General features: G+C 40.2%; 1 protein-coding gene across 6 annotated transcripts in view; it reads left to right on the forward strand.

The window, feature by feature from the left end:
* The first annotated feature begins 3,997 nt into the window (after positions 1–3,997).
* The window catches only part of Fxr1 (FMR1 autosomal homolog 1), a 53,350-nt gene continuing 30,598 nt past the window's right edge, over positions 3,998–26,749 (forward strand). For 5 of the 6 annotated variants that reach the window (NM_001415068.1, NM_001012179.3, NM_001415069.1 and 2 more), the window contains exons 1-3: positions 4,004–4,069; positions 24,979–25,031; positions 26,521–26,614. In NM_001415068.1, the coding sequence (NP_001401997.1) occupies positions 4,019–4,069; positions 24,979–25,031; positions 26,521–26,614 (198 nt within the window). In that variant the 5' untranslated portion in view covers positions 4,004–4,018. Of the gene's footprint in view, positions 4,070–24,978; positions 25,032–26,520; positions 26,615–26,749 lie in introns of all 6 variants that reach the window. The other variant, XM_087626247.1, reaches the window with a different exon arrangement.

Genomic DNA, 26,749 nt, shown 5'->3' on the forward strand with positions numbered 1-26,749 from the left:
GAGAGGAGAGAGAGAGGAGAGAGAGAGAGAGAGAGAGGAGAGAGAGAGAGAGGGGAGAGAGAGAGTGTGTGTGTGTTGAGGAGAAGACAGAGCACAGGCGATGTCCATGACCATGGCCAACAGGACATGCCAGAGTGACATGCTTCTCCAGCACATCAGACTGCTGGATGAGGAATTTTAAACAGCAAGCACTTGGGGAGCACAGTTGGGGTAGTAGCCGCACTAGTGTTAGAGATTTAGATTAAGGGTAATCTCCCAGTAATTGTGCAGAAGCTAATTAAAAACTATCATAGTCTCATACATTTAAAGTTAGATAGAGTTAAGCTTAATTATTAATATTTTACATACCAGGCTAGGTCTTGCCTGAGACGTCACTCTTTTTTATTTCACTTTTTACATCAGGCCTCTCCTTATCTCTCTCAGCACAAGCTCTGATCCCAACATTCAATGGTCTGGTACTTTGTACGTTCTACATTTCTTTTTCCTCTGCCACCTCTTTTTCATGTAGACCTGAATAAGAGTGTTTGCTAATAACCATGTGACAGTCAAAGTTGTAGGCTGTGCAGAAATTTCCTCTATCAAGAAAACTAGTCCAAAACCTTTCAATTTTACCTCAGGTAGATTTTTATGATCTAAGCAAAAGACAGTTACGTCCTTTGCCAAAATACCACAAGAATGGTCCCTAACCCAGTAGTGTGGCCTCCCTCTGACACTATTTGAACTGAGCCTCCATAGTGCCATTGCTCTCAGCAATACTGTCTTCCAAGATCCTTCTAGGATGGCCTGTTAAGTCTCCCATCGTTCAAACATTTTCTGAGACCGAACTCCCAAAGTCCTCCACATTTTCCCCCAAAACAATACGATCAGGCCTATCAGAGTCATAGCCTGTTCCCTGGTGCAACTTTTAATTACTTTACTATTGCTGTGATAAGACACCGGGACCAAGACAAATTACAGAAGAGTTTATGTGGTGCTTACAGTTTTAGAGGTGAGTCTGACTGTTGTAGCTGAGAGCATGGGAGCAGGCAGGCAGCCATGGCACTGGAACAGAAGCTTAGAACTTCAGCTTGAGACACAACCATGAGGCAGAGAGAGCTAACTGGGAATGGTGTAGGCCTTTGAAACCTTAAAGCTTGAGCCCAGTGGCACAGCTCCTCCAAGAAGGCCATACCTCTTAACCCTTTCCAAATAGTTCCTCCAACTGGGAGCCAAGTATTCAAATATATGAATCTGGTGGAGGTGAGGGAGTTTCTCATTCAAACCACCACAATAGCCATTGGAAAGTAATCGCACTACTGGGTGCAGTGTTGTGACCTTGCGTCCTCGGGTCTTTACTAGAGGCATTGAGAGAAGAAGACTAAAACTGACAGACTCAGAAACACACACATAGCAAGCCCGGCCAAGCAGGGTGCTGCTACCTTTGCAGCCTAGCCCCCCAGCATGTTTAGATGCAGAAGCACAGAGACGGGGTGAGCTAATTTCAGCAGGGGTTTGTAGATTTCCTCTAGGAGGAGGAAGCCAAAGTCGATTGTCTTTTCACATACTGATCAGTAATGAAAAGGTTGGCATTCCTCCTGAGCCTGGTCCACATAGGTAAACTTTGCCAAATTGCACCATGGGTCTGAGTCCTTGGCATGGTATGTCAACAGCACACATCTGTTCACACAGGTTGTGCCCACGTGTGAATCTGGTAGTCTTGGAGATCAGAAGAGGGTGTTGGATGTCCTGGAGGTGGAGTTATATAGGGTTATGATATGCCACGTGGCTGGGAATCAAATCCTGATTTTTAATGAGAACACATGCCCTTAACCACTGACCCATCTCTCCTGCTCCATCGTTTTGGTTTGAGACAGGATCTATGTATCTCTAGCTGTCCTGGTACTCGATATGTAGACCAAACTAGCCTTGGATTCGGAGGTCCTCTTGACTTTACCATCTGAGAACTAGAATTGAAGGTGTTCACGACACTGGGCACCTACCCCAGCAGTAGTACTATTAACAGCTAAAAGCATCTGACTCAGCCAACAGTGGGGTTCTTTTTGTTTTGAGACAGGGTCTCACATAGATTGAACTGGCTCAGAACTTGTAATGTAGCTGCGGACAGTCTTGGATTCCTGATCCTCTTGTATTCTCCACAAAACTACAAGCATCGGCCTTAAGCAAGTAATAAATACAGGGCTGAAGGAGAGTGATGTGTGTAGCTCAGTGGCAGAGTATATATGGTTACAGTATGGACCTTGTTTCGATCCTCTGCACCCAGCCCTCAAACACACTAAAAAGCCACATTAACTATAATATAATGCAGTATGCTTATGCAGTGTAATGCTGTGAGAAAGAGGGATAATTAGTTACACCTGCTATAACACGATGACATAATATTAATGAAAGACGCCAATCACAAAAGTCCCCACATCATGATTCCACTCCTATGAGACACCGAGCTAGGCAGATCTGTATAGGGAAAACAGACAGGCATTTCCTGGAATCTGGGAATTCAAGGGAATGGGGAACAACGGCACGCACAAGTGTTTTCAATTTGTTTGTGATGAAAATGTTTTCTATCGATCATGGTGATAGCTGCTGAACTGTACACTTTTTTTTTGAACTGTACACTTTTAAATGGGCTAATCTTGGGTAAAGAAAAAGTACTTTATAACCCCCCCCCCCCCCCAAGGTGCTCGGCAGGGGGTGGTCAAACCAGTAAAGCCAGCACTCCGGGGTGGGGGGGGGGAAGTTGAGACAAGAGAATGCGAAGTACTTTGAAAGCCATCTTGGGCTGCTTAGTGAGACTTTTGTCTCAGAATAACAGATAACTGCGTGGCGAACTAAGCAGGGACACAAGTTGGTTAGCCCAACTGGCACCTGGAGGTGGGAGGCAGGTGAATTTGAGACTAGCTGGGTTAAACAGTGAGCTCCAAATAAAGCAAAGAAAAACCTATCAAGTTTCTTTGAAAACAGCCGTGTAAAGATGCACTTACAAATGAATTCTTTTTTTCTTTTTTTCGGAGCTGGGGACCGAACCCAGGGCCTTCCACTTGCTAGGCAAGCGCTCTACCACTGAGCTAAATCCCCAACCCCACAAATGAATTCTTTTAAGTACTATTTCCAAAACCCTTGCTTTCAGAAGTTGGCATTAAGAAAATAAACTAAGTGTGAGTGCCACAACGCTTTTAGGGCTGGGGTGGGGGTTGGTAAAGTCACACAACACATAATCCAATAGGTTCTTGGATCCTATTTGCAAAACTTCTCATGGGTTTCACATGGGGTGGGGGGTGGGGGGTGGGGATACACTTTCCCATTGTTTAAAAAAGAAATCTTTCAAAAGTAATCCTAGCACTCAGACGGCCAGAGGCAGAAGCAGCTCTGGGGGTTCAAGGCCAACCTGGGTTAGAGAACTGTGTCTCAAACAAAATCCCCCACAAAATTAGCTTAGGTTTCCCGAGCCTTTCTTAACGTATTAAGGTAACCATGCTTGCTCGGTGATAGGTGGTGAGCTGCCTTCGCGCGGGGCGAGGCCCGTGAACTGCGTAGGGACCCGGGCAAACGCCGAGCCACAGCGGCGTTCCCCTGGTTCGTCCTGGGAAAGGCTCCTCACTGGGAGAGCCTGAGGCTCCAGAGGGGAGGCTCCATGAGGGGAGATTTCTGAGAGCTTCGGTCGGCCATGCGCTCTAGAAGAGCCTGAGCGCCCGCCAGGCCGCGGCTCATGACGGGAAGGTCCTGTAGGGAGCGTCGCCGGCCGCGCGGATCCTGGGGCGAGTGTGGCGCGCCGGGCGGGTCCGCCTCACTCATTGTGCGCGAGGCGGGCCGCGCGGGCGTGGGCGTGGGCGGACCGGCCCGCCGCAGGGTAGCCGCCCAAGGACCCGCGCAGAGCGGCGCCGCTAGCGGAAAGCCCGGGAGCGGGCCGGGAGCGTCCCGCCCTCCCGCCCGCCCCTCCCCCGCGGCGCTCGCCCCTCCCCCCTCCTCCCCTCGCGTTGGAAAGTTTCTAGAATCTCTTCCCAGCAGCCTTTGCGGTTCCAACATGGCGGAGCTGACGGTGGAGGTTCGCGGCTCCAACGGGGCTTTCTACAAGGTACGGGCCGCGGGGCGGCCAGGGATGGGAGCTGGGCACTGGGAACCGGGTCAAGGGGCGCCGGGGACCCCGGGGTCCGAGGAGCGGTGGCAAGTGGCGGCGGGAGGTAGCTGGTCCGTGCTGCTGGCGTCTGCCCTCGGCGCGGTTTAACGGTCTCGGGGCCCGGGCTCCGTTATGTTTGGAAAGGAGGCGGCGGGTGCTGGCTTGCCTTCTGCCCCGGAGCGTCCTGGGTCGAGGCCTCCGGGACGCGGACGGGCGGGCTGGAGCGGCGGGCTGTGGTGCGGGCGCGCCGGCGAGGCCTGGTGGGGTGGGGGGCGCGGACGGAGGCGGGCAGCTCACTACGACCCGGGGCGGCCGGGCCCGCTAGGCTCCTCTCCGCCCCGCCCGCGGCGTAGTGGCGGACTCCAAGGCCTCCCCGGTGTTGTGCTGCTCCGGGGCCCTGCGAACCCATGGCGCCCGCGTGGAAACCCGGACAGGCGGCGGGCCCAGGTGCCTGCGGCCTGGAGAGCGGGCGGCCCCTTCGCCCCTCGGCCTGGGAGAAAAGCGAATTCTGAAGGAAGGGTTCAAAGGTGAAGCGAGGCCAGGCGGCAGGTGGGAGGGACGCGTTTCTTCACGGCCCCTGGGAAGGTGGTGGTTTTTTGTTTTTTTAAGTCTTCTTCCACGAGGTTCTTTTTGTTTCCTTTGCGAAGAGGCCATGCATTGCTGTGGAGTCTGGCCTCGGAGACAGAAAGGATTCTAGAGTGGAGGAATTTGTAAGGCGCTTCTATTGGAAAAGGGGGAGGGGGCACCAAGCAGAACACGAAGGCCGAACAGTTTTTCCATAGTAACGGCCCCTTCTCCTTATTTCTTTTTTAACCCCCAAAGCGTACGAGTATCTTAACAAATCAATACAAAACCTCCTCAGCTGTTGTCTGTCAGTCATTCTCCAAGCCAGCATCTCAAATGTTTGAGAGTCTTGGCTATTTTTATGAAGGCCCTCTTCTAGTACATGAGTATTGTATGTACTTAAAATGGTTTCTCACAGGTTTTTCGTTTCAACGTCTCCTTTGTTCCAGAGGATTTTATTTGGTATTAACAATTTCCTAATTTTCCAATGTTTTGGGTTTCCCTTTTTAGCTTGCTGATTAGCTGTATGGATTTGATTTTTTTCACGTGGTACTAATATAGGCAGCTCATTGACAAAGAATGATTAATATGATTTTTTTTTTAATTTTGTTTTGTAACTCTTGACGGTAAAATTCTTCTGGTGCCCAACTAAGTAGTAAGAATGGCTGTTGAAACCTTTAGTGTGACCTATTAGCGAGTAACTGGCTTCGTTGGTGTTTCAGGTTAACACATGATGTCAGACAAATGATCCAAGCAATATTTGAGTAGATACTTCTTACTGAAACCTATTGGTTACCTTCTCAGCAAGATGGCAGATACGGTTAGGTATGCCACAGGAATGGACTTAAAAAACACTTTTCCTGCCTAGATAAAGTTCCTTAGTATGCAACATCTCCCTACCTTAAGGAAAAGTTTCAGCTCTCACTGTTTTTCAGCACACTTTACATAATACAAATTAAGTAGTTTCCCCCTGCGTATTGAAAAGTGATTGTTTCAACAAGTTATTCTTCATCTTGTAGATAGTAGAGAACCATTTCTTTTACTGTGTTTTATGTCAGTTTGCAGTACAACATAATCAATTTGACTGTAAAGTTGGCTTGCAGTCTCTAGGTGTCCTTTTTTTTTTTTAAAGTTATTTCACAACCAAGTATCTCCATTTTGGAACTTTGGATTATTAGTAATTGATTTTGTTTGTATTAAAAATTGAGCCTAGAACTTTGCTCTGATGCCTCCCCCCCCCCTTTGTTAGTCTGAATAAGTTGTCCATGCTGGTCCTGAACTCACTCTGTAGTACATGTTGGTCTTAATCTTAAGCATTTCTCTTTTATAGCCTTCTGGGTAGCTTTAGTTCCAGGTCTGTTACACAGGACCCCAGTTTATTGATCCCCTTTCACACTCTACAAATCTTGTTATACCCCACCCATTTTACTAAGGTTGGGAAGGACATTTGTCACATTGTCGTGTATTTTGAACGTTTGAAAGTTTTCCTTCATAATGGATTGTAGTGTACTTTGTATAAGATGTAGTCTTCAGGACCTTGGAACATCAAAATGGTAAAAGGGAAAGAGCCTTAACTAGAAGTAATAAGCAAATAGAAATTCTAGGTGGCATACTTTATTATCTTGTCAGTGGACTCCTGTAAATCATGACTTGTAATACAGTGTTTTTTAAATACTTTTATATCTTATGCGGTGAAATTATCCACATGGTTTGTGCTTGTCCTTTTCCCCTGCTTCCCCCCAAAGTAGGTTTATTAAGGAAAAAACAAGGAAGAACTCCTTAGGGTGGAAAGGTCTCCCAAGAGGAGGAATGCCTTTTTCTTTTGACTTTGAACCTGACTGGAGCCTTCCTTATACATGCTTGACAAGAGATCTACTGAGATACTCTCTCAAATGAGACATCATGGCTTTGAATTTGCTATCCTTTGGCCTCAGCGTTCCTTAAATAAGTAGCCGAGATTACAGGCATGTATCACCACACATGACTGAAAAATTTCTTAAAACCAGTTTATTTTCTGTCCTTTAAATTTTTAGAATGAGGTTAATATGTATACTGCAAAAAGCTTTTGCTTCCTTTTTCTAATTAAACATAAATGTTTTGATAAGTGCTGACAATTGTGTGCAATCACAACCACTAAGATGGATAGAATAGTTGGGCCATCTTTTAAATTTCCCCTGTTGACCTTTGAGCCTTTAGGTCAGGAGATACCAACCTCTGGCTCACCTTTCATGGGGGTCGAATAACTCCAGAGGTTGCATACCAGATATTTATATTACAGTTCACAACAGCAGAATTACAGTTATGAGGTAACAACAAAATAATTTTATGGTCGAGGGTCCCCACAACACGAGGAACTGGGGTCACAGCATTAGGAAGGTTGAGAACTGTCTCCATAGTTCTGCCATACCTATAGAATTTAGCGAAATAATGTTGAGTTTTGAGCTTGGCTTCTGTTTAGCATAGAGGAATTTAATTTTTTCTAATTTAGAAGATAATGAAGGTATTTTAGAAATTCCTTTTTTAGGGTCAAGCTCTAAAAGGTTTTATTTTGTTGTACTTTTCAATGGGTGATCTGAAATTTCTGAATTTACCAACTTTTACACTTTTTACTTCCCCAGAAATACAGGGACTATACACATTTGGCTGTGTGAATTGTCATTTAAGAGTTTGAGAGGTATCATCTTTATAACCAGTACATTGCCTGAAGGCACTGCCCTTTTTTTTTAAAATTAATTTTTATTTATCTGAGTACATTGTAGCTGTCTTCATACACACCAGAAAAGGGCATCAGATCCCATTACAGATGGTTGTGAGCCACCATGTGGTTGCTGGGAATTGAACTCAGGACGTCTGGAAGAGCAGTCAGTGCTCTTAACCACTGAGCCATCTCTCCAGCTCCAAGGCACTGCTCTTAAATACTGATTAAATGGACTTAAAAAAAATCCATTCATATATAATAGCATGGTAAACATGCTAAGCATATTGCTCTTGTTGTTAACAGTCAGTGTATTTATAATGAGATGTCTCTTTGCAGCCCTTAAAATCTAGGGATGGGAAAGAGTGGGAAGATGGTGGTGGGGCATAATTTGGTTTAAAAAAAAAAAAACTGCCTTCTGTACCTTAGCTAAAAGACTAGGAAGAGGTAAGAATGTATATTGTGTATAACTCATTCGAACAATGGGATGGTTTGCTAGGATATGTAGTTGTGCATCTGTCTGCACTATCCCATTTTCAATTAAAAGCCTTAGTTTCAATTTAAAATACCCTAAAAGGCAACTTAAGGGAGAAAGGGCAACTTAAGGGAGAAGGGGTTTATTATTAGGTTCACAATTCAAGGTTATGGTCATCCTTGAGGGAAGTCAAGGCAGCAGGAATTTGATGCATCTCATCATATTACATCCAGTCAGGAGCACAGAGCAATGAATTCATGCATGCATGCTTGTGCTCAGCTCTCTTTCTCTACTCCTAAGCAGTCTGTGTCTCATTCCTGGCCAGGGAATGGTGTTACCCACATTAGGTGAGTCTTCCAGCTACTCAAAATAACCCCTCACAGACATAACCGTATACCATACTGATCTGGACAATGTTTCATTGAGACTTTCCCAAGGAATTTCTAGAATGTCTGAAGTTGATAATTAAAACCAATCATTACATATTCCATACCTTCCCCCCCCCCCCAAATTGTGCCCATCTTCATCATTAACATGCATTTTTAACTGATGCGTATGACACTAAACTTTGAGGTCTCTAGTGTGAAGGGGGCCCTTGGGTTCATGTGATCCTCTTGTCTCAGTCTCTGGAAGTGAAGAGTTCAGTCAAGTCTGCAAGTGCAAGTATCAGATGTCATGCCAACTCTGACATGGCAGTTTGTAATGTTGCATTGTGTAGTTTTTGGCTAAGCATGAATAAGTTTTTTGGTAGTTGAAATCATGGTTTTAATGCTTTATGTCTGACCTGCATACTTCCACACTAAATGCAGTTTTAAATAGAAGTAGAGCAAATCATTCAGTTTCAGGTTTCTGTGGAGGATATTGTTTGTCCAGATGAAATAAAGTTTGGGTCCCTTTCATTGTGCTTTACCATATAATTGACACATCTCCAAGTATTATAATAGATCCATATATAATTTCTCATTTCTTAAGCTTACTAGTAAGAGTAAAAACAGATTAATAACGAAGCTGTGCAGTAGTAGGTTATTTTATCATTATCGATGAACTAAACAGTGGAGTAGAGGACTGAGGGCATAATGACTTTACAGTGAGTACAAAAATCTTGACTGAAAGTCAGGCCTAGTGGCAAATGCCTGAAGTTCCAGAACTTGAGAGGTAGAGGCAGGAACATCAGCATTCTAGGTCATAAAAAGAAGAGTGACTAGGTGTTTGCTGCCAAGCCTGACAACCTTGAGTTTGAGCTGGGCAGTCCACATGATGGAAGGAGAGAACACTTCTTTTTTAAGTTCCAGGTTACTGAAGACTAAACTCCCGATAACAACCTTGATTTATTATTTGAGGGAGAAATGGTAGCTACCTTAGTATTAGGGCTGTTTGTTAAAATACAGTCATATATATTGTGATGACTTTGAGTTGTACATATTTACAATGCAGGTTTTGTAAATACTAATTTTTAGTAGAAATGAATGGTCTCAACTTTTGGGTTTTGAGACAGGGTTTTCTATTACTTTGATTGGCTTTGAATTTGCAATCCTACCTTAACCTACTGAATATTGGGATTATAGGCCTGTTCAACCATACCCAATTTATAATTTTTATTTTCACTTAGGAATAGTGGCCAGACATGGCTGTTTTGTAAGGGGAGAAAGAAAGCTGGAATCATCTTTGTTATTTTGAGACAGGGTCTGGAATATCTCAAGATGGTCTGGAACTTGATAAACGCTTATCAGAGACTGCCCTTGAATGAATGACTTCCTGTTACCACTTCTTTGGTGCTGGGATTACAGGCATGAACTGCTATGCCCAACTGTTGGATTAGGTTTTGAAAAACAAATGCTGGTGATTTTATTTATAGGAGAATCACACAGTAAAACAAAAGCTATAAAATACTGTCTAGAAATAGATATGTCTTGGTTATATTTTTCTTAATGTACCTATATATTTTATGTATCATATTTTGTGTGTGTTTCGTAGGAGAATAGCTTGACAGCCTGTTATTTATTAGATGTTCTGTTAGGGTTTCACATGCATTTCCTGCATACTTAGGAACTTCATGAGGTATGGTTTGGTGTGGGGTTTGTTTTTGAGATAGGGTAACTATCACTGTAACACTGGCTGGCCTGGAACTTAGTTGAATTAGCTTGGAACTCATAGAGATCCACTTGCCTCTTCCTCTGTAATGTTGGGGTCTAAAGGTGTACACGCCCATACCTGGTCCATGAGGTGTGCCCTTAATTCATTTTATATACAAGAAACTGTTTATGGGGCTGGAGAGATGGCTCAGCGGTTAAGAGCACTGATGGCTCTTCCAGAGGTCCTGAGTTCAAATCCCAGCAAGCACATAGTACTCACAACCATCTGTAATGGGATCTGATGCCCTCTTCTGGTGTGTCTGAAGACAGCTACAGTGTACTCATATATAATAAATAAATCTTAAAAAATGTTTATGATACAGTTTGTGCAAGATTATACTGTATCTAAAGTGACATTTAGCTCTAGGATTTTCACTTCCAGTTGTTTAGTTTATGATTCTTATACTTCCTTAATTGATAATTTTGATAGTTTAAAATAATGGACTGTGTGCTTTTATGTGTTTGTGGGTGCGTGGCACAAGTATAGAGAGTCCAGAGGTCTTCCCTTCAGGTCACCAAACCTGCATGACAAATGCCTTTACCTGCTGAGCTGTATTGTCTGTCTGAATTTAACTAGATTATAACTTAGTGGTTGTGTTCTCTATCACTCTTATTAAGTATGATTCTTAATTTCTGCACTCAGGAGGCAGAGACGGGCCTTTCTCTGTGAGTTCAAGGTTAGCCTAGTCTACAAAACTAGTTTCAGGACAGCCAGGGCTATTATACACAGAAACCCTGTATTAGAAAATCAAGAAAGAAAATGATTTTTAATTTTGTAGTGGGAAGTTGTGAGATTTTAGTTTTTTCATCTGCATTATGAGATAATTGTATATTTTTGTCTAACATTGTAAAAGTTGATATAATTGGAAGTTTGTATACTGTCCAGCTCTAACCACAGTGCTTAGCTTTCAGACTGTTTCTTAAATGTTTTTGTGCGTTTGCATTTCTAATTTAGTCACAGTGAAACAGTTAACACCATTTGGGGAAATCTGAGGCCCTGTCCAGCTACACAAACCAGGTTGATTCAATATTCCTAGTCTGTTTTTTGCTTCCTTGGAGGTTTTGGGTTTTTTTTTTTTTTTTTGTTTGTTTTTTTGTTTTTGGAGCTGGGGACCGAACCCAGGGCCTTGCGCTTGCTAGGCAAGCGCTCTACCACTGAGCTAAATCCCCAACCCCCCCCCCCTTTTTTTTTTAAACTTATAGATATTTCCTCCCCCAACACACTTTGTTTTGAGGTAGGGTCAGGGCTGTTCTCAAACTTGGTATGTAGCTGAAAATGGTTTTGCATTTCTAATCTTGCCTTTCTTTCCTAAATGTTGGGATTATAGGTTTGTGCTACCACCTGTATAGTGTGATTTCCTTAAGTACAAATGTGGAGGGCTGGATCAGGATGAATGTTGCAAAACGATTTAGGTTGTTTTCTATGACTTTAGCTTTCTAAGAATGTGCTCTTTTCCAAAATGGTAGCTAGCAGCCATTGAGCTGAAATATACTCATCAGTATTGAGGTAGTATTCTTTTGAAAAAGAATATAAAGCATAATAGCTTTTAAAATACTAATTACATATTGAAATAATATTTTGAGTATATTGGGTTTTAAGCAGTTAAAACATCACCTGTCTTCACTTATTTTAATATGGCTATTTTAAGTACATGATTCATATTTTATTTTTTGAGATAATTACATCCTTCATAGTTGATCATCTTTGCATTACTGAATATGTAAAATACTTTGAAATATTTGAAATGTACATATTTGTTTAAGTGAACTACCTGTTGAAAATTTTTTTCTGGTCATTCTAGAAGTGGAATTCTGGGCCTTGCCAATACTGTTTTTGAATATCAAGACTTTAAAACACTTGGTGGGTGTTTTGTTTGTTTTTTTGGGTTGGAGGGGTCAGAATGCTTAGTTTACGAATAGGAACAAACTACAAACTGCTGTGGCAGTTTTTCTAGGACTAGGTTTTCAAACTAAGCTGGAGTATAAGAAAATTAGGCAATGAAAGCAGAACATGCTTTGTTATTCTAAATACTCATGCATGTGTGTATATAGACCATAATTCATTTGTCTTTCTCTTAGATTGAAAGCCATGGTAAAATTGAACTGTTAACAAGTCTCACATTGACTTAAGAGTAAATTTCTCTATTTGTTCACTCAAAACAAAGTTATTTATGATATTAGGTTCTTTTTATTAACTATTCCCTTCTGTATCACCTTTTAGTATGTTTGCTTATGTATTTTGGGAGAGTGGAGAGTTCTTGGTAATATTGATGGCATTTGCAATAATAGCTTCAGTATATAATTGAATAAGTAAAAGAATTAGTCTTGGTTTCTGGACACAAGTAATTTGTTGTGCCACCTTAGAAGTTCTCTATAAAAAGTTACATTTTGGGGGGGGGGTTCAAATTGAACATTTTAAATGGCTTTTTAAAAAAGTGATCATAGGGCTGGAAAGATGGTTCAGCTGTTTAGAATACTGTTTAGAGTGGTTAGAGCCCGTCTAGAGGTCCCGACTTCAGTTCCCAGCAACCACATGGTGGCTCACAACCATCTGTAATGTAGTGAACTGATATACATAAAGTAAGCATCTTTTAAAAAGTGATTATATATTGATATGGCTATAAGTTCTGATAATTGCCACAAAAGAAACTTCTTGATATACACAGGGATAACTGGAACTTCAGTGCTTTGCAACAGGAGATTAGGGGTTTTTGTAGAACCATTAAGGCATTGTATTTCAATAACTGTTGTATGTTAATGCAAGCAGTAGCATTATCTGTGTAGCCTCATCCTTACTGCTTTGTGTTTAGAACAGTTAAGTGCTAAGTGGTCAGTGCTGATGCATAAGGCAGTTATTGATAAAATCTGCCGTACTAAGGACAATTTTTTTTGTTGTTAAAAATTAGTTTCACTATGTAGTCCTCATTATTTATGTCAATTTCCCAAAGTGCTGGGATTACAGGTATATACTATTAAATGCTCAACAACACACTTTTGTTTTTTCATTTTGGCTTTTTGTGACAGGGTTTCTCAGTGTAACCAGTCCTACCTTTCTGGACTTTGTAGATGAGGCTGGCTTCAAACTCACTGAGATCTTCCTGTCTCTGTCTCCCAAGTGCTGGGAATAAAGATGTGTACCACCACATCCTGCTAACAACATGCATTTTAAAGGATATATATCATGTGTATCAGTGTTCACATGCATGTGTGTTTTATTATTGGTGTGCTATACAAATGTGGTTCAGTCCAAATGTTTTCCTTTTTTCTCCTGATGGTGTTTTTGTTCCTTCCATTTCAGGTAAGCTTGCTTATAGCCAGATAAATGTAATTCCAGATTTCACTCTGCCCATAGCATTATGTATGGAAACACATTCAGAAAGAAATGAAAGGTTTTTCAGTGTGCCCTTGAAAAACTAGAATTATGTACTTGACTTTTCATGTACAGTATAATTTATAGGGATTATATAACAATATATGGAGTATACAACTCAGGTGTTTGTCAGTAACCTACTACCTCCCTCCCCTCAATGTATCTGCATTTCTATTGGATAGATTTCAAAGAAAGGATAATATAGGGGGGCTGGGGAGGTGGCCCAATAAAGTGCCAGAGTCCTAAAGGGCTTGGGGTAAGTTGGCTGTCTAGAGGAGCTGAATTGGTAAGTTCTGTGTTGAACTGAGAGACCTTGGCTCATTGAATAAGGTAGAGAAAGATGAAGACACCTACATATACATGCATACAGCATAGGTGTAAGAAAGAATAGGATAGTTTGGAAAAGAACTTAAAAATAGCAGAAAACAAAAGCTTCTAGTAAAGTAACTTTTTTTTTCAAAGAAAACTTCATATTTCTCTTACCAGTTGATAACTCTTTTCCTTTATGTTCCAGCCAGGAATGGTTTAGTTGCCCTTTGGATGTGTTCTATATAGTTAGCCAGGTATATAGTCTACTTTTCTGTTGGGATGTTCTTTGTCAGTTATTGAGATCTGAATATTACCCATTTCTTTAATGTAAAAGTGCATCCCACAAAGACAAGCATCTGTGCAAGCACCAGGTATTTAAATAATAATCAGAGGTTTAACAGTTTGAATTTATTTGCACATATGGGAACTAAGTACCCTTGGTACTGGTCCACAATTTTTCTATTTCTAAGATTGGAATGAGAATGACTTCTGGTATCCAGGATGGCTGGATTGATAAGAACTCCTTGAATTGTTTCACAAAATCTTGGGTGCTCTAGGAGGATTTGCACAGAGGAACAGAAGAGGGAAAATTATGACTTGCTTGTTGAGAAATCTTAGAAGGAATCTTTGTTTTCTTTCTTAGGTTCTCTAGCTTACTTATACTTACCACATGCTTCCTAGTGGAATTGCTACAGTTGTAATATCAAAACTGCTATCTTGTAGTGTTCTCTTTTCCTTGTGATAAGGGCTTTCCCCCTATATCTTTAACTGCAGACAGTCCAGAAACATAAGGAGGTTTGAGTCATAAATTACTGGACATCGTACTAGACATCGAAGTTAAAGGAATATTTGCTATAGTGTTTTGGAAGTATGGAGTAGTAATATTAAATGCTCCTTAGCATAGCTTTGAGTGAGAGTACCTCAGTATAAGAAGTTCCAGTCCTTTGTAGGTTGTTTTTTTTTTTTTTTTTTGTTTGTTTTTCATTTTACATAAAGTTGCTCCCAGGTCTTGGACAAAAACCGTGGTTTTAGATAATATTCTAGAGATGTGAGAAAGACATTAATTTTTACACACCGTGGATTGATACCTAACTGCATTGGACTATATTGGAACCCTGTTTAGAAAGACAGTTGTATTTAGTTCTTCCTTTCAGAAAATCCTGTAAAGTGCATCCTACATGGTTAAGGTTGAAAACTGTTAGGTGATAATTCTGCTTATATGCCTGTTGGCCGAAACAAGCCATGGTCAAGAAGTCAAGGAATAATTTGGATGTGGTGGGTTACTCACGCCTGTAATCTCAACTTTTGCAAGGCTGTAGCAGGAATGTTTCTACAAGTTCAGATCCAGCCTGGGTTGCAGAGTATGTTCTTAAAATGAGACAGTTAACTCAGAGGAATAGATTACTTCCATCTGAAAGATCCATGCTATTTTTTTTTTCCGATTCTCAAAATCTTTAATTTAGTGGCATCTTCAAAGTCCCCTTGCCCTGTAAGAAAAATGTCCTCAGGTTCCAGGGAAACGCATGCACGCACGCCCATGCTATTTTATTATAACCTAAAATGATGCCAACTGCAAGAGAAAACTGGCTTATATTACTCTTGAGGATTGGCTTTGTTTAGTAGCTTGCAAGAAATAATTTTTAGGGGCTGGGGATTTAGCTCAGTGGTAGAGCGCTTACCTAGGAAGCGCAAGGCCCTGGGTTCGGTCCCCAGCTCCGAAAAAAAGAACCAAAAAAAAAAAAGAAATAATTTTTAATTTGGGTACCCAAAACAGGAACTGCAGACTAAAGTTGCTAAAACACCATTAAAGAGATAAACTTTCATGGATTTTCACTTACTTTACAAGTGCTAGTGCTGGTGCTTTCTTGATTTTTATCAGAAGATATCAACAGCTTTCTGCTAAGACGCCTCAATCATTCCTTAGTATGGTACTTGAGTGCTGCAGAAAATTTGCAAAGTCTGAGCATGCCTAAGTGGTGACATGTGGCTGTCAGCTATTCTAAAGTGCCCTCATTTTTAAGAAGCATCCTGGTTTCAGAGATGCTGAATTGTCAGAATTGAGACGGGAAGTTAGATGGGAGCTGGAAAGAGAACCTTTGAATAAACTATCAATTGCCTAAAGCCTGGCAAGTCATAATCCAATGCAATTTTACCAATTCAAGAAAAGTAGGATACTTAGTATTATGTAAATTATGCCAGTAGTGATCTTTAACTGATAGGATGAAGGGAAAGAGTGCAGTAGCATCTAACACTGAGCCTGCTGCTTTTAGTAGAAAAGTTAATTGGTTTTTGGAACTGCAGTACTTCACCACAAGTTTGCTTCAGATCAGGAACTAGGCCTGTTTTTAATTACTTTGATAAGAAGTCAAATCTAGAAAAATGTTAAAATTTTATGCAGGAACACTAACACATGACAGAAAAATTAAGCCAGTTACTAAGAAGAATGCCTCATCGTTGAAAATACTAATGGTAGTGTCAGTTTACTAATAGTTTATTTACTTGCTCATGAAAATAATTGTGAACTAGAGGCTAGATTTATTTTTGTTTTTACAATTTCTTTTTTAAGAGTCTTATAGAGGCCTGGAAATCCTGGAGCTGGCTATGTAGTTGAGGTTGGCCCTCAACTCACAGAGATTCTGCATGCTTCTGTCTCCTGAATGTTGAGATTGAAAAAGTGTGCGCCCTAACACCTGGCTTGTTTTTATTTTTAATTAATTATTGATTTATTATTTTTGTCATTGAGACAGGGTCTCTGAGTAGTCCTACCTGTTTTGGAACTTGCTGTGTACACAGGCTGGCCTTGGGATTAGAGGTGTGAGCTGCCTACTATACCTGACTTGTTTGTATTTTTAATTATGTATGTGGAATTGTGTTATGTGGGCGCAGTGTAGGTTTCTGGGGAGGCCAGAGGCATTGAATCCTCACTGGAGCTGACTGAAGTTAGAAGTGGTTGTGACCTGCCCAACTTAGGAGCTAGCAACTGAGCACTGAGCTTTCTCTTCCGCCTCTCCCAAAAGTTTAAATTAAATTTATTTGAGGTAGGGGTGTGTGTGTGTGTGTGTGTGTGTGTGTGTGTGTGTGTGTGTGTGTGTGTGTGTCGTCTGTCTGTCTGTCTGTCTGTCTGTCTACGTGTGCACGCTTCAGAGGACAACTTTTAAAAGTCAGTTGTCTCCTTCCATTGGGAGTTGGGGGGTGGGTTCCCGAGATAGAACTCAGGTGGGCCAGATTGGCAGTAACTGCCTTTATCCATAGAATCATTTGCCTCTTCAGTCAATGAAGATTTTAACTATAGATTGTACTTTAAATATCAGAACTACTATAGGAGGCTGGGGATGGCTCAGCAAGTTAAGAGTGCTTGCTGGTTTTGCAGAGGACTAGGATTTGGGTCTCAGAAGGCGGGTTGCAGGTCACAACTACCTGTGACTCTAGTTAGCCTTCTGACTTCTGCATGCATACGGGGCACATGCATTCACAAAAGTCCACACACACAGGTGAAAGTATAAGCAGATCTTTCACAGATACCTTTTGTTTAAAGTTAAGGATTAGGCTGAGGCCTGTCTTCACTTTAGAAAGCTGTATTTGCTCTTGATGCTAGTAGTTTGTTTTGCAGTAGAATCCTTATATATAATAAGAAATTTAGAGTTTTTTATAGCATGTTAAGTCTATCTAGTATTTTTTTTTTAATCTAGGCTACCATTCTAAATTCAGTTTTGTAGCTTTAAACTTTTTAGTTCCTGATTTCATGCAGTTGGTGGTTTGTTTGCAGAGTGCTGTGGTGTTTTAGTTTCTGTTTCCCCTTTTGTAAGGAGTATAAATTAGTTTGTAGTGGATTGCATAAGAGGAAGACATTTGATGAGGTCTTAAACAACCAAAAGTAATAGTTGAGCTTTAAGTCAGTTACTTCACAGTTGAGAATTTTGTAGGTCATATAATTCTCCAAACGGGCTTTGGCAGTGTCAGTGGTGCCTGGAAGTTGGAGACATACTGCCTGCCATCTGCTGCAGCCTTAAGAGTTCTTTCAGGGACCTTAGTTAAAGATTTTAACATAGCCTTAAGCACAGGCGCTCGAGGAAACATAAGATACATCTAAGTGTAGATGTGGACTTCTTGAGAGAGCGTCAGCAAGAGACAGACAGTTTTGGTAGTTCTGAAGATAGCTTGATGCTAAGCTATCCTTTCCCCTGTTTCAGTAACGAGGTTTAGTGTGTCTCTGGAGCTAATTTGGATGGGATTGTAGTCTGATAAAGTGAAATGATGTATCAAAAGGTTTTCAAAAGGGAGGTCAGACTTGTTTTCTGTAAAGTGCAGTTTTTCTGAGATACTTAGAGAATTGGAAAAGGAGAGTGGCTATATTGATAATGCATATATTCAGGCATTAAGCATGACCCTTTGTTCTGTGTGTAGGCAAATGTTAATTGGGCTGGAATTCTTTACTCACAGCTGGCTAGGAACTTTCATCAAGCTGGTGGATGGCTCCTTCCCCTTCCCTGGTCTCATTAAGTTCCCTGTCGTTCTTTTCTGCCTCTGATTAGTGGTAGTAGTTTCAAAAGGATTCGTGTCTGTAGGTTTTATTATTGTGGTGAGGGGGCTGGTTGCTTTACTGTGGAACTCTTAACTGACCAAAGATGACCTTAAGCATCTGACACCTGATTCCCCTACCTCTACTTAAGATCTACAGATTTCAAATGTATGGTAGCTCTAGCAAGACATCATTGTGTTACAAATTGGGTTTTGATATTTTTTCTGTAAATATGAGTCTCCATCATTTCTACTGGTAGTATTGCTATAAGACTTAATTCTCTTTTTCCTCTTTAGTGAAAAGATCTCTTAAAAGAATGAGTGAGATTTGGGATGTGAGACTCTGGGTTGGTGTTTATGTATTGCTGCAGTTGTTTCTCTAAAATGAGAGGTTTTGGAAGATTATTTCAAAACTCTATCTTCAATGGCTATTCTGTGTTGTACTGTGTACTCTCTTCAAGCTGTTTATTTATACTTAAATGTAAAACTGCCAAGAACCTTAGGGTAGATACTTGAAAACCGAAGCAAAGATTGATAATGTGGGTCACAAAACTAAGAGAAATAGGAAAAAAGTAGAAGAAAAGTCGTATATATTAAAACTATGGGTTTTCTCCTCTCAATTTGTTCCCTTCTTATTGTTGGTCTGTCTTCATGTTCTTATTGACTGGAAAATTTACAGAATTTAACTCTTAGTTCAGATTTTTTTTTTTTTTTGTTCTTTTTTTTGGAGCTGGGGACCGAACCCAGGGCCTTGCGCTTCCTAGGTAAGCGCTCTACCACTGAGCTAAATCCCCAGCCCCTTAGTTCAGAGTTTTAACCCTCCCCCTTCTTTGTAATTATCATGGCTCATCTTTTAGGTACATTTTGTTTATTTTTTTCATTTTTTTGTCTCAAAATTTTTGATTAGAAATGACTTCCTTACACTGGGATTATGAAAAATTTACTTATGTTTTCCCGCAATTTTTAAAAAATTAAACATTTTCTCCACACCCCACCCTTTTTTTGAGGCAGGTTCTCCCATTTGGTTCACTCTGGCTTCAAACTCATTATGTAGTCTAGATTGTCCTAGAACTTAATATTTTCTTGATTCAGCCTCTTGAATATTGGGGATAAGAAGCATGTGCTATCATGCCTGGGATAATTTTTTTTAAGTCTTTTAATCATTACTTTTATTCTGTGAAGAAAATTTGTGGTGGTGCTGAAAACTGAGTACAGGAGGAATGCAACTAAACAAGTTCCCTACCCGTGAGCTACAGTTCTCATCCCTTGGTTAGTTTGAAACTAGATCTTTCTGGTCTTGGTTGGCTTTGAAACCTGCTCTGCGCCCAGAGTGTTGGCCCTTCCGGCCTTGTGCCACCACACCCAGCTTCATTTTCCATAAGAATCCAAATGTCCCAGTACTGCTTAAAAATAAGTCACTCTTTTCCCTCATTTAAAAATTCTTCTAAAGCCAGGCGTGGTGGCTCATGCCTTTAATCCCTGCACTCCTAGGTAGAGGCACGTGGAGTTCTGTGAGCTTGAGGTTCCAGGATAGCCAGGATGCACCCCCACTCCACCCCCATTCTTCTAAATATCTTAGTTGTTAGAGGAGCATTTTGCCGTCTGTGTACTATATTTTAAATGTCTTCTCCCTGTCATGATCACTGAGTTTCAAGGTAAGTGTTAAATAGTTACTCAATCAGTGTAGTATTGTTACCTGTGGACTCTTCCCCCACAATAAAAGGTGCTTTTAGTGCTTTTTGGGTTTATGAAAGTATTTTTTTCTCCCCAACAGATTTTCTATTGCTTTTGAGTGGAAGCCTTTTGTAAACCCTTTTCTTTTCCAACTGCTTACTGTTTATGTGTTCATTAATTAGTTAGCCGTTAACTTGCAAACACACTGATTTACTAAGTTTTTTCTTTAATTCTTATTTTGTAGATTGTCACAGTTTGAGGCATTCTGGGGCTCAGTGGCAAGTACTAGACCAGCAGCAGATACTTATTAGTAAGACTGTCTAAAAGCAGGAGCAACAAAGATTACTGATCCTATGTCAAATGAACTTAAATTTTATGGATATTTGGCAATTTAGAATTACAGTAGGTGTTTTAACTTGGGGAATTGGATTAGATCATTAGAAATAATTCACAGCAGCTCAGAAACATTTTAAAGACTAGTTATATTAAAGACTATGTCCTTAATTTAGTAAACTTTATAGAGGAAAACTATTAGCAGTAAGGATATTGATGCCTAGAGCTCTGTTTTTTCTTAAATTTTGTGGAAAATGTGCATGTAAGTACAGTTTGGCAGGGGTGTTTTTGGAGGGGTGGGACATGTTGAGTCCTGGTTTTTGGTTTTGCATTTTATACTTGTGATTTGAATTAATTCTGCTATATGAGTTATACAGAAACTGAGAGGGATAAATTGTGAAGTGTGTCAAACTCTTGAAGAATGTTGAAGAACGACAGTGTTAGTGAAAGTTCAAACTATAACTGACTTTTGATGGCAGAAGATGACTTACTAATATTTCTGTAGTTGGAAATTGTTAGTTTCTTATTTAATCATCAGAAGTGGCAGGGAATAATATGAAAGGTTTTCTGGTAATGTAAGAATGGAGATTCTGACAAGAAGGATGGTTTAAAGTGAATGTGTGTAATAGAAGTGAGAACTGCTGAGCAGACTCTAAACTTGTAGATTTTCTATAAGAAAAGAACTTTGAAAACAACAAAAATAAAACCTCAAGAATTTTGGGGTATTGGGAATTGGTTCTAATGCTGTTTCTTAATTTGGCTCTCAAAAGCTGCACTTCCAAACGCTAAAGGCCCCTGCCCCCAGTTGGCTTTGATTGCTAATAAAGAATTGTCGTATAGACATTGGCTAGGCAGGGAGATGGAGGCAGGACTTTGAAGATTGTGTGGGCAAGGGACTGAGGAAGAACGGATAGAATCACAGAATCGCCATGACAGAGGAACAAGGAGAAAAGTCTTAAAGGCCTGCCAGCATCCTGGAAAGTGGCTCTAGGGGTCATTTCCCGATTGGGTCTACATCGGCAGGGATGAAATATAGATTTTAAAAGATGTTAACTTAGGAGTATTGGAGGGGAGTGTGTGCTAACCTTGGGGAAGTTTAGAAGTGCCCAGCCACTGAGCTAGTCAAGACGTATATCAAAACTAGCTGGTGTGTGTGTCTCTTATTTGCAAGTCCAGCATGAGACTGACAGGGAACCAAATTGCATTAATTAATTCACCACTACTGATGACACCCAACGTGGGGCAAGAACTCACTTTTAAAAATTAATTGGGGGTTCGGGATTTAGCTCAGTGGTAGAGCGCTTGCCTAGCAAGCACAAGGCCCTGGGTTCGGTCCCCAGCTCTGAAAAAATAAAAAATAAAAAATAAATTAAAATTAATTGGAGATTCCCAAACAAAATGTACATGTATCACGATAAACGATTAGGAGGGAAGAATTGGTTTCTCAGCAAGCCAAGCCGAGTTACATGGTTCCCACCCATGCCATGAAACTAGAACAAGGAACACAACTGCCAGTCCGGATTTGCTTTGAGCCCTTCTAAAAGTTTTCTAGCTGGGTGCTGGGAGCAAAGACAGGTTACTCCAAGGCAAGGAGGGAGACTAGAAGGAATGAGAAAAATTCATTAAAAGAAAATTTAAAAAGTCAATGTCCAGCTCTCTGGATCTTTGAACATGGTCTACATGGAATTTCTGGGGTTACTCAGCCTGGTATGACAAAAATAGAGCGTGGAAATACGCTTATACAGTAAATAAAAGGAAATTTAATTAAAGTTAAATACATAAATGAATCGAAGCTTTTGATCTTAAATTATAGGTCAAAAATCAGGGGATAGGTGGAAAAAACTTAGATAAGCTTATGTTAATTCAAGTTAAATAGTTTATGTTAATTCAAATTAAATAAAGAGAAAGGGACATGTATCCATAGATTAATCTCTATAGATGGGAGGATTTAAATATATATATATACATATATATATGAATAATTGAAGCTTTTGATCTTAAAATTGTAGGTTAGAAAGCAGGAGGTAGGCAGACTAACCTATCTCAGACAGTAGAAACTTAGGCCTTGATCTCACTATTAAAAATTAATCCTGTAAGAACAAAACAGGAGATAGTGGAGGAATACTATCCCAACAGATATTTGCTTAGATTGTTTTAATTGCTTTGAAGATGATTATAAGTTTTGTATTTATGATACTAAAAATCCTCTAGGAGAGAGGTCAAGCTATTAATTCATTTTATATCTAATGATTTCTGGTTACTGGACCAAGGATGTGCTATTTTGGGAGAAAGACTCTATTTTGTTGAGAGGAAAGAAGAAAAGGCTTCAGACCCCTCCAGAATGATAGGATCAGATATGACAGGGGAAGACCCTCTGAAGATCTTGGGTACAGAAGAGAGAAATTTTGAGAAAAACAAACAGGACAAGTAACTTGATCTGCTGATTTCTCAACAGGGGAACAACTCAGTAACTGGCGTAGACATAAAAATGTCTCCAGCCAAAACCCCAGCTAAATTTAGACAATAAATCTTGTTAGTTATGGAATCCCTTAGATTCTTGTAGCCTTCCTTCATATGGTATGACTGACTTTTCAATTACAAGGAAGTCTTTCTGGGGTTGTACTAAACTTGCTTTTCCTTCTGCTGGTTTATATTGTTAATTGATAGAAAGACGTTGATATATTGCTCTTTTAAATTGCTGTTATTTAACAGCAGTTAACACTTTTTGTCTTTTGTCTTTTTCAAGTTTATCTTGGTGTACACTTTAGTGTTAGATTTTAAAAGGAGCATGAGTAGAAGGATTTCTTTGTTGTGCTTTACCCAAGTACCAAGTGCATGTGTCTGTCTGGCTAGTTTTGAGTGCATGTTTTGGAATTGTGTAAGTGTTGAGAAAAATATTTACTAATTGGCCAGTGGGTTAAATTATGTATAGAAGCACTGGACTAGAGAGGGAATTGCAGTTCTGTTTCACTTACAAACAGATCTTCTTATGTGGTGTGTTATATCCCCGCCCCTAAAAAGTCCTTCATGTGTTTTTCTTTGTTTATTGTCTGATGTGGGTTGGTTGGATGGTTGGAGTCTATAATAACCCTGGCTGTTTAGTTTAGCCAGAAATCTAATACTGAGTATAGATCTAATTGTGTCTCTATGTTACTAGTCAAATGAAGATACACACTTATTCTAAAATTTACCTTTTAAGGCTAGAAAATGATCATTGATTTTGTTTATTGATAATTTAGTTATGGTTTTGAGGAAGTATTTTTTTCCTTTTATTGGACATTTTTTATTTATATTTTAAATGTTATCCCCTTTCCCTGTTTCCCTTCCCAAAACCCACTATCTCATCCATCCTCCCCATGTTTCTATGAGGGTGCTCCCTCACCCACCCTCCCTCCCACCTCTCCCCACCTGGACATTCCCCTACACTGGGCATCAAGCCTTGACAGGACCAAGGACCTCTCCTCCTATTGATGCCCTACAAGGCCATCCTCTGATACATATGCAGATAGAGCCATAGTTATATCCCTGTGTACTTTTGGGATGGTAGTTTAGTCCCTGGGAGCTTTTGGGTGGTGGGGTCTGGTTGGTTGATGATGTTCTTCATAGTGGTTGCAAACCCCTTCAGTCTTTTCTCTAACTCCTTCATCGGAGACCCTGTTCTCAGTTCAGTGGTTGACTGCGAGCATCCGCCTCTATATTTGTCAGGCTCTGGCAGAGCCTCTCAGGAGACAGCTATATTAAGCACCTATCAGCATGCACTTGGCACCTACAGTATTGTCTGGGTTTGTTGTCTGTATATGGGTTGGATACCTCAGGTGGGGCAGTCTCTGCTCCACACTTTGTTTCCATATTTCTTCCTGTGAGTATTTTTGTTTCCTCTTCTAAGAAGGTCTGAAGCATCCACACTTTGGTCTTCCTTCTTCTTGAGCTGCATGTGGTTTGTGAATTGTATTTTGGGTATTCTGAGCTTTTGGGCTAATATCCACTTATCAGTAAGTGTATATCATGTGAGTTCTTTTGTGATTGGGTTACCTCACTCAGGATATTTTCTAGTTCTATCCTTTTGCCTAAGAATTTCATGAAATTGTTTTTAATAACTGAGTAGTACTCCATTGTGTAGATGTACCACGTTTTCTGTATCCATTTCTTGAAGGAATCTGGGTTCTTTGCAGCTTCTGGCTATTATAAATAAAACTGCTATGAACATAGTGGAGTATGTGTCCTTGTTATATGTTGGAGCAATTTTTTTTTTTTTTTTGTTCTTTTTTTTGGAGCTGGGGACCGAACCCAGGGCCTTGCGCTTGCTAGGCAAGCGCTCTACCACTGAGCTAAATCCCCAGCCCTATGCTGGAGCATCTTTTAGGTATATGTCCAGGAGTGATATATGTCCAGTTTTCTGAGGAACCTCCAGACTGATTTCTAGAGTGGTTGTACCAGCTTGCAACCCCACCAACAATAGAGGAGTGTTAACTCTTTCTCCACATTTGAGGGAAGTATGTTAACTATAGCCCAATTTGAGAAAGAAAATAACTGAATATGTGAGTGCACTTGTGCTGGAGATGGAGTGCTCAGGGCCCTGTGTAGCCTGGTCTTGTTTGGTACTCACTGTATGGTCAGTCTGTCCTAGAACTTAGAGCAGTCCTCCTGCCTTAGCTTCCATAGTGCTGAAGACAGATTTGTGTCTTTTGGTCTCCCTTTACCTGTGTTCTTTTGTTATCCTACAGTTTTTATCTCTATTATAGGCTTTTAGAGTTATGGAATAACATTAATGCTGATACAACTTTTTATTTTATGCAGGGATTTATCAAAGATGTCCACGAAGACTCCCTCACAGTTGTTTTTGAAAATAAGTAAGTTACTGGTAGATGTTAACTTATAACAACGCAGTGTTCTTACTGATGCCAGTAGGAAAACAATTCTTTGAGTGCTTGTCATGATTTCCAGGTCCAATTTTGATACTCCTTCACTTGCTTTTGTATCTACAGTTTACCTATCATTTACGTCTTTTGTCAAAATAATGTATGGATATGGTTCATTCAGCAATTGTTTTGCTGAAGTAGATGGACAAGTAGCATAATGCTTAAAGCCCCTGAAGTTGAAGTGGTGGTGCACATAGTTAATAGTGATGAGCTTGAGGCTGTCTTTAATTGCTTAAGAATTGATAGTAATTCTTTCCATATCCTAGAGGCTAGGCAGTTAAAAGTGGGGAAGACAAGTATACTAGGCTGGGATGGGAAGGGTTATAGAAGGATCTGTTAACTTGAAGGTCAAAGAACTGTTGAACTTGTGAATGGCTCTGAACTGCCTGAAGAGATGTGAGCCTAACAGCTCCCTTATGAAGAGACAAATGTTAAAATAGCTTCTGTCTTTGTGAACTGACATGGAGACAATAATGGTAAAAAAGAAAAGGCATCAAATCCTAGACATTTAGCTGTCTTCCTTTTCAGCATTGCCCTCAGTATCATTTTATGTGGGGTATATCTCCCAGGTGTAAGGTGACCTAAGGGAACTTGAAAATGATTTGACTATAAAACCTTGTCAGTAACAGCTGCTTAGTTAGTTTATATTGCTATAAAGATTATTATGCCTTTACTAGATTCTAATTACATATTTTCTAGCCAAGTTAGAAACTTTTGAGGATGTATATGCTGAGATTGAACCTTGGCCCTGTGAGCATGCTAAGCACAAAGTTACCATCTGGACATAAACTCTTGAGTTTGAACTGTAAATTTTAAAGATGTCCTTTAAAAAGTCTATGTGTATGAATGTTTTTCTCTGCATCTATTTCTGCACCATATATATGTCCAGTCTCCTTAGAGGCCAGAAGAGGGTGTCCTCTGGAATTGGTGCTTCAGCGTGTGTGCTGAAAAGTGGTAGAAAGGCTCTTTAGACACTCAACCATCTCTTCAGCTCTTGAACTGATATTGTGTACTTGTTTTCTGAATGTGTACACAAAAGTTACTTAGTTTTTATTACTTTGTAATTTATAAAATTGTGAGGTTTTTTTGATGTCATATTTTCGATCTCACCTCTTTGACTTGATAGCTGCTAATGAACCTTACTTATTGTTAAATTAGCCTGTTTTGTTTGCAGTGTATGATGTATTTGCCATTCTTAGGATAATTTGGAGTATAATACTATCAGTATTAATTATAAAGCTTATCAAGAATCATACAAAAGTTTGTTTCTCAGTTTAATGAATTAAAAAATTAAGATTCTTTGTTTTTCTCTTTGGGACATTCTGAATGATAAAAGTAACTTAAATATACAGCACTAGTTATCATTTCCATCTTAGGATCCACCAAAATAAAGGTACTAATTCTTTTTCTAATCCTTCAGTTGGCAACCAGAACGCCAGGTTCCGTTTAATGAAGTTCGATTACCACCACCACCTGATATAAAAAAAGAAATTAGTGAAGGAGATGAAGTAGAGGTATGTGTATTTAAGTTCTCTTTACTGTGCGGTGGTTTTTGTTCTAAATAAATATCCTTGGGAGCACATCTGCAGCTCCTGGATAATCAAGCTCCTTCCCTGTTGTTTGTCGGCGGTGACTGTAATGCAGTGTTA

This window comes from Rattus norvegicus, chromosome 2 (genome assembly GCF_021556685.1).
Source record: "Rattus norvegicus strain SHRSP/BbbUtx chromosome 2, alternate assembly SHRSP_T2T, whole genome shotgun sequence".
NCBI lineage: Eukaryota > Metazoa > Chordata > Mammalia > Rodentia > Muridae > Rattus > Rattus norvegicus.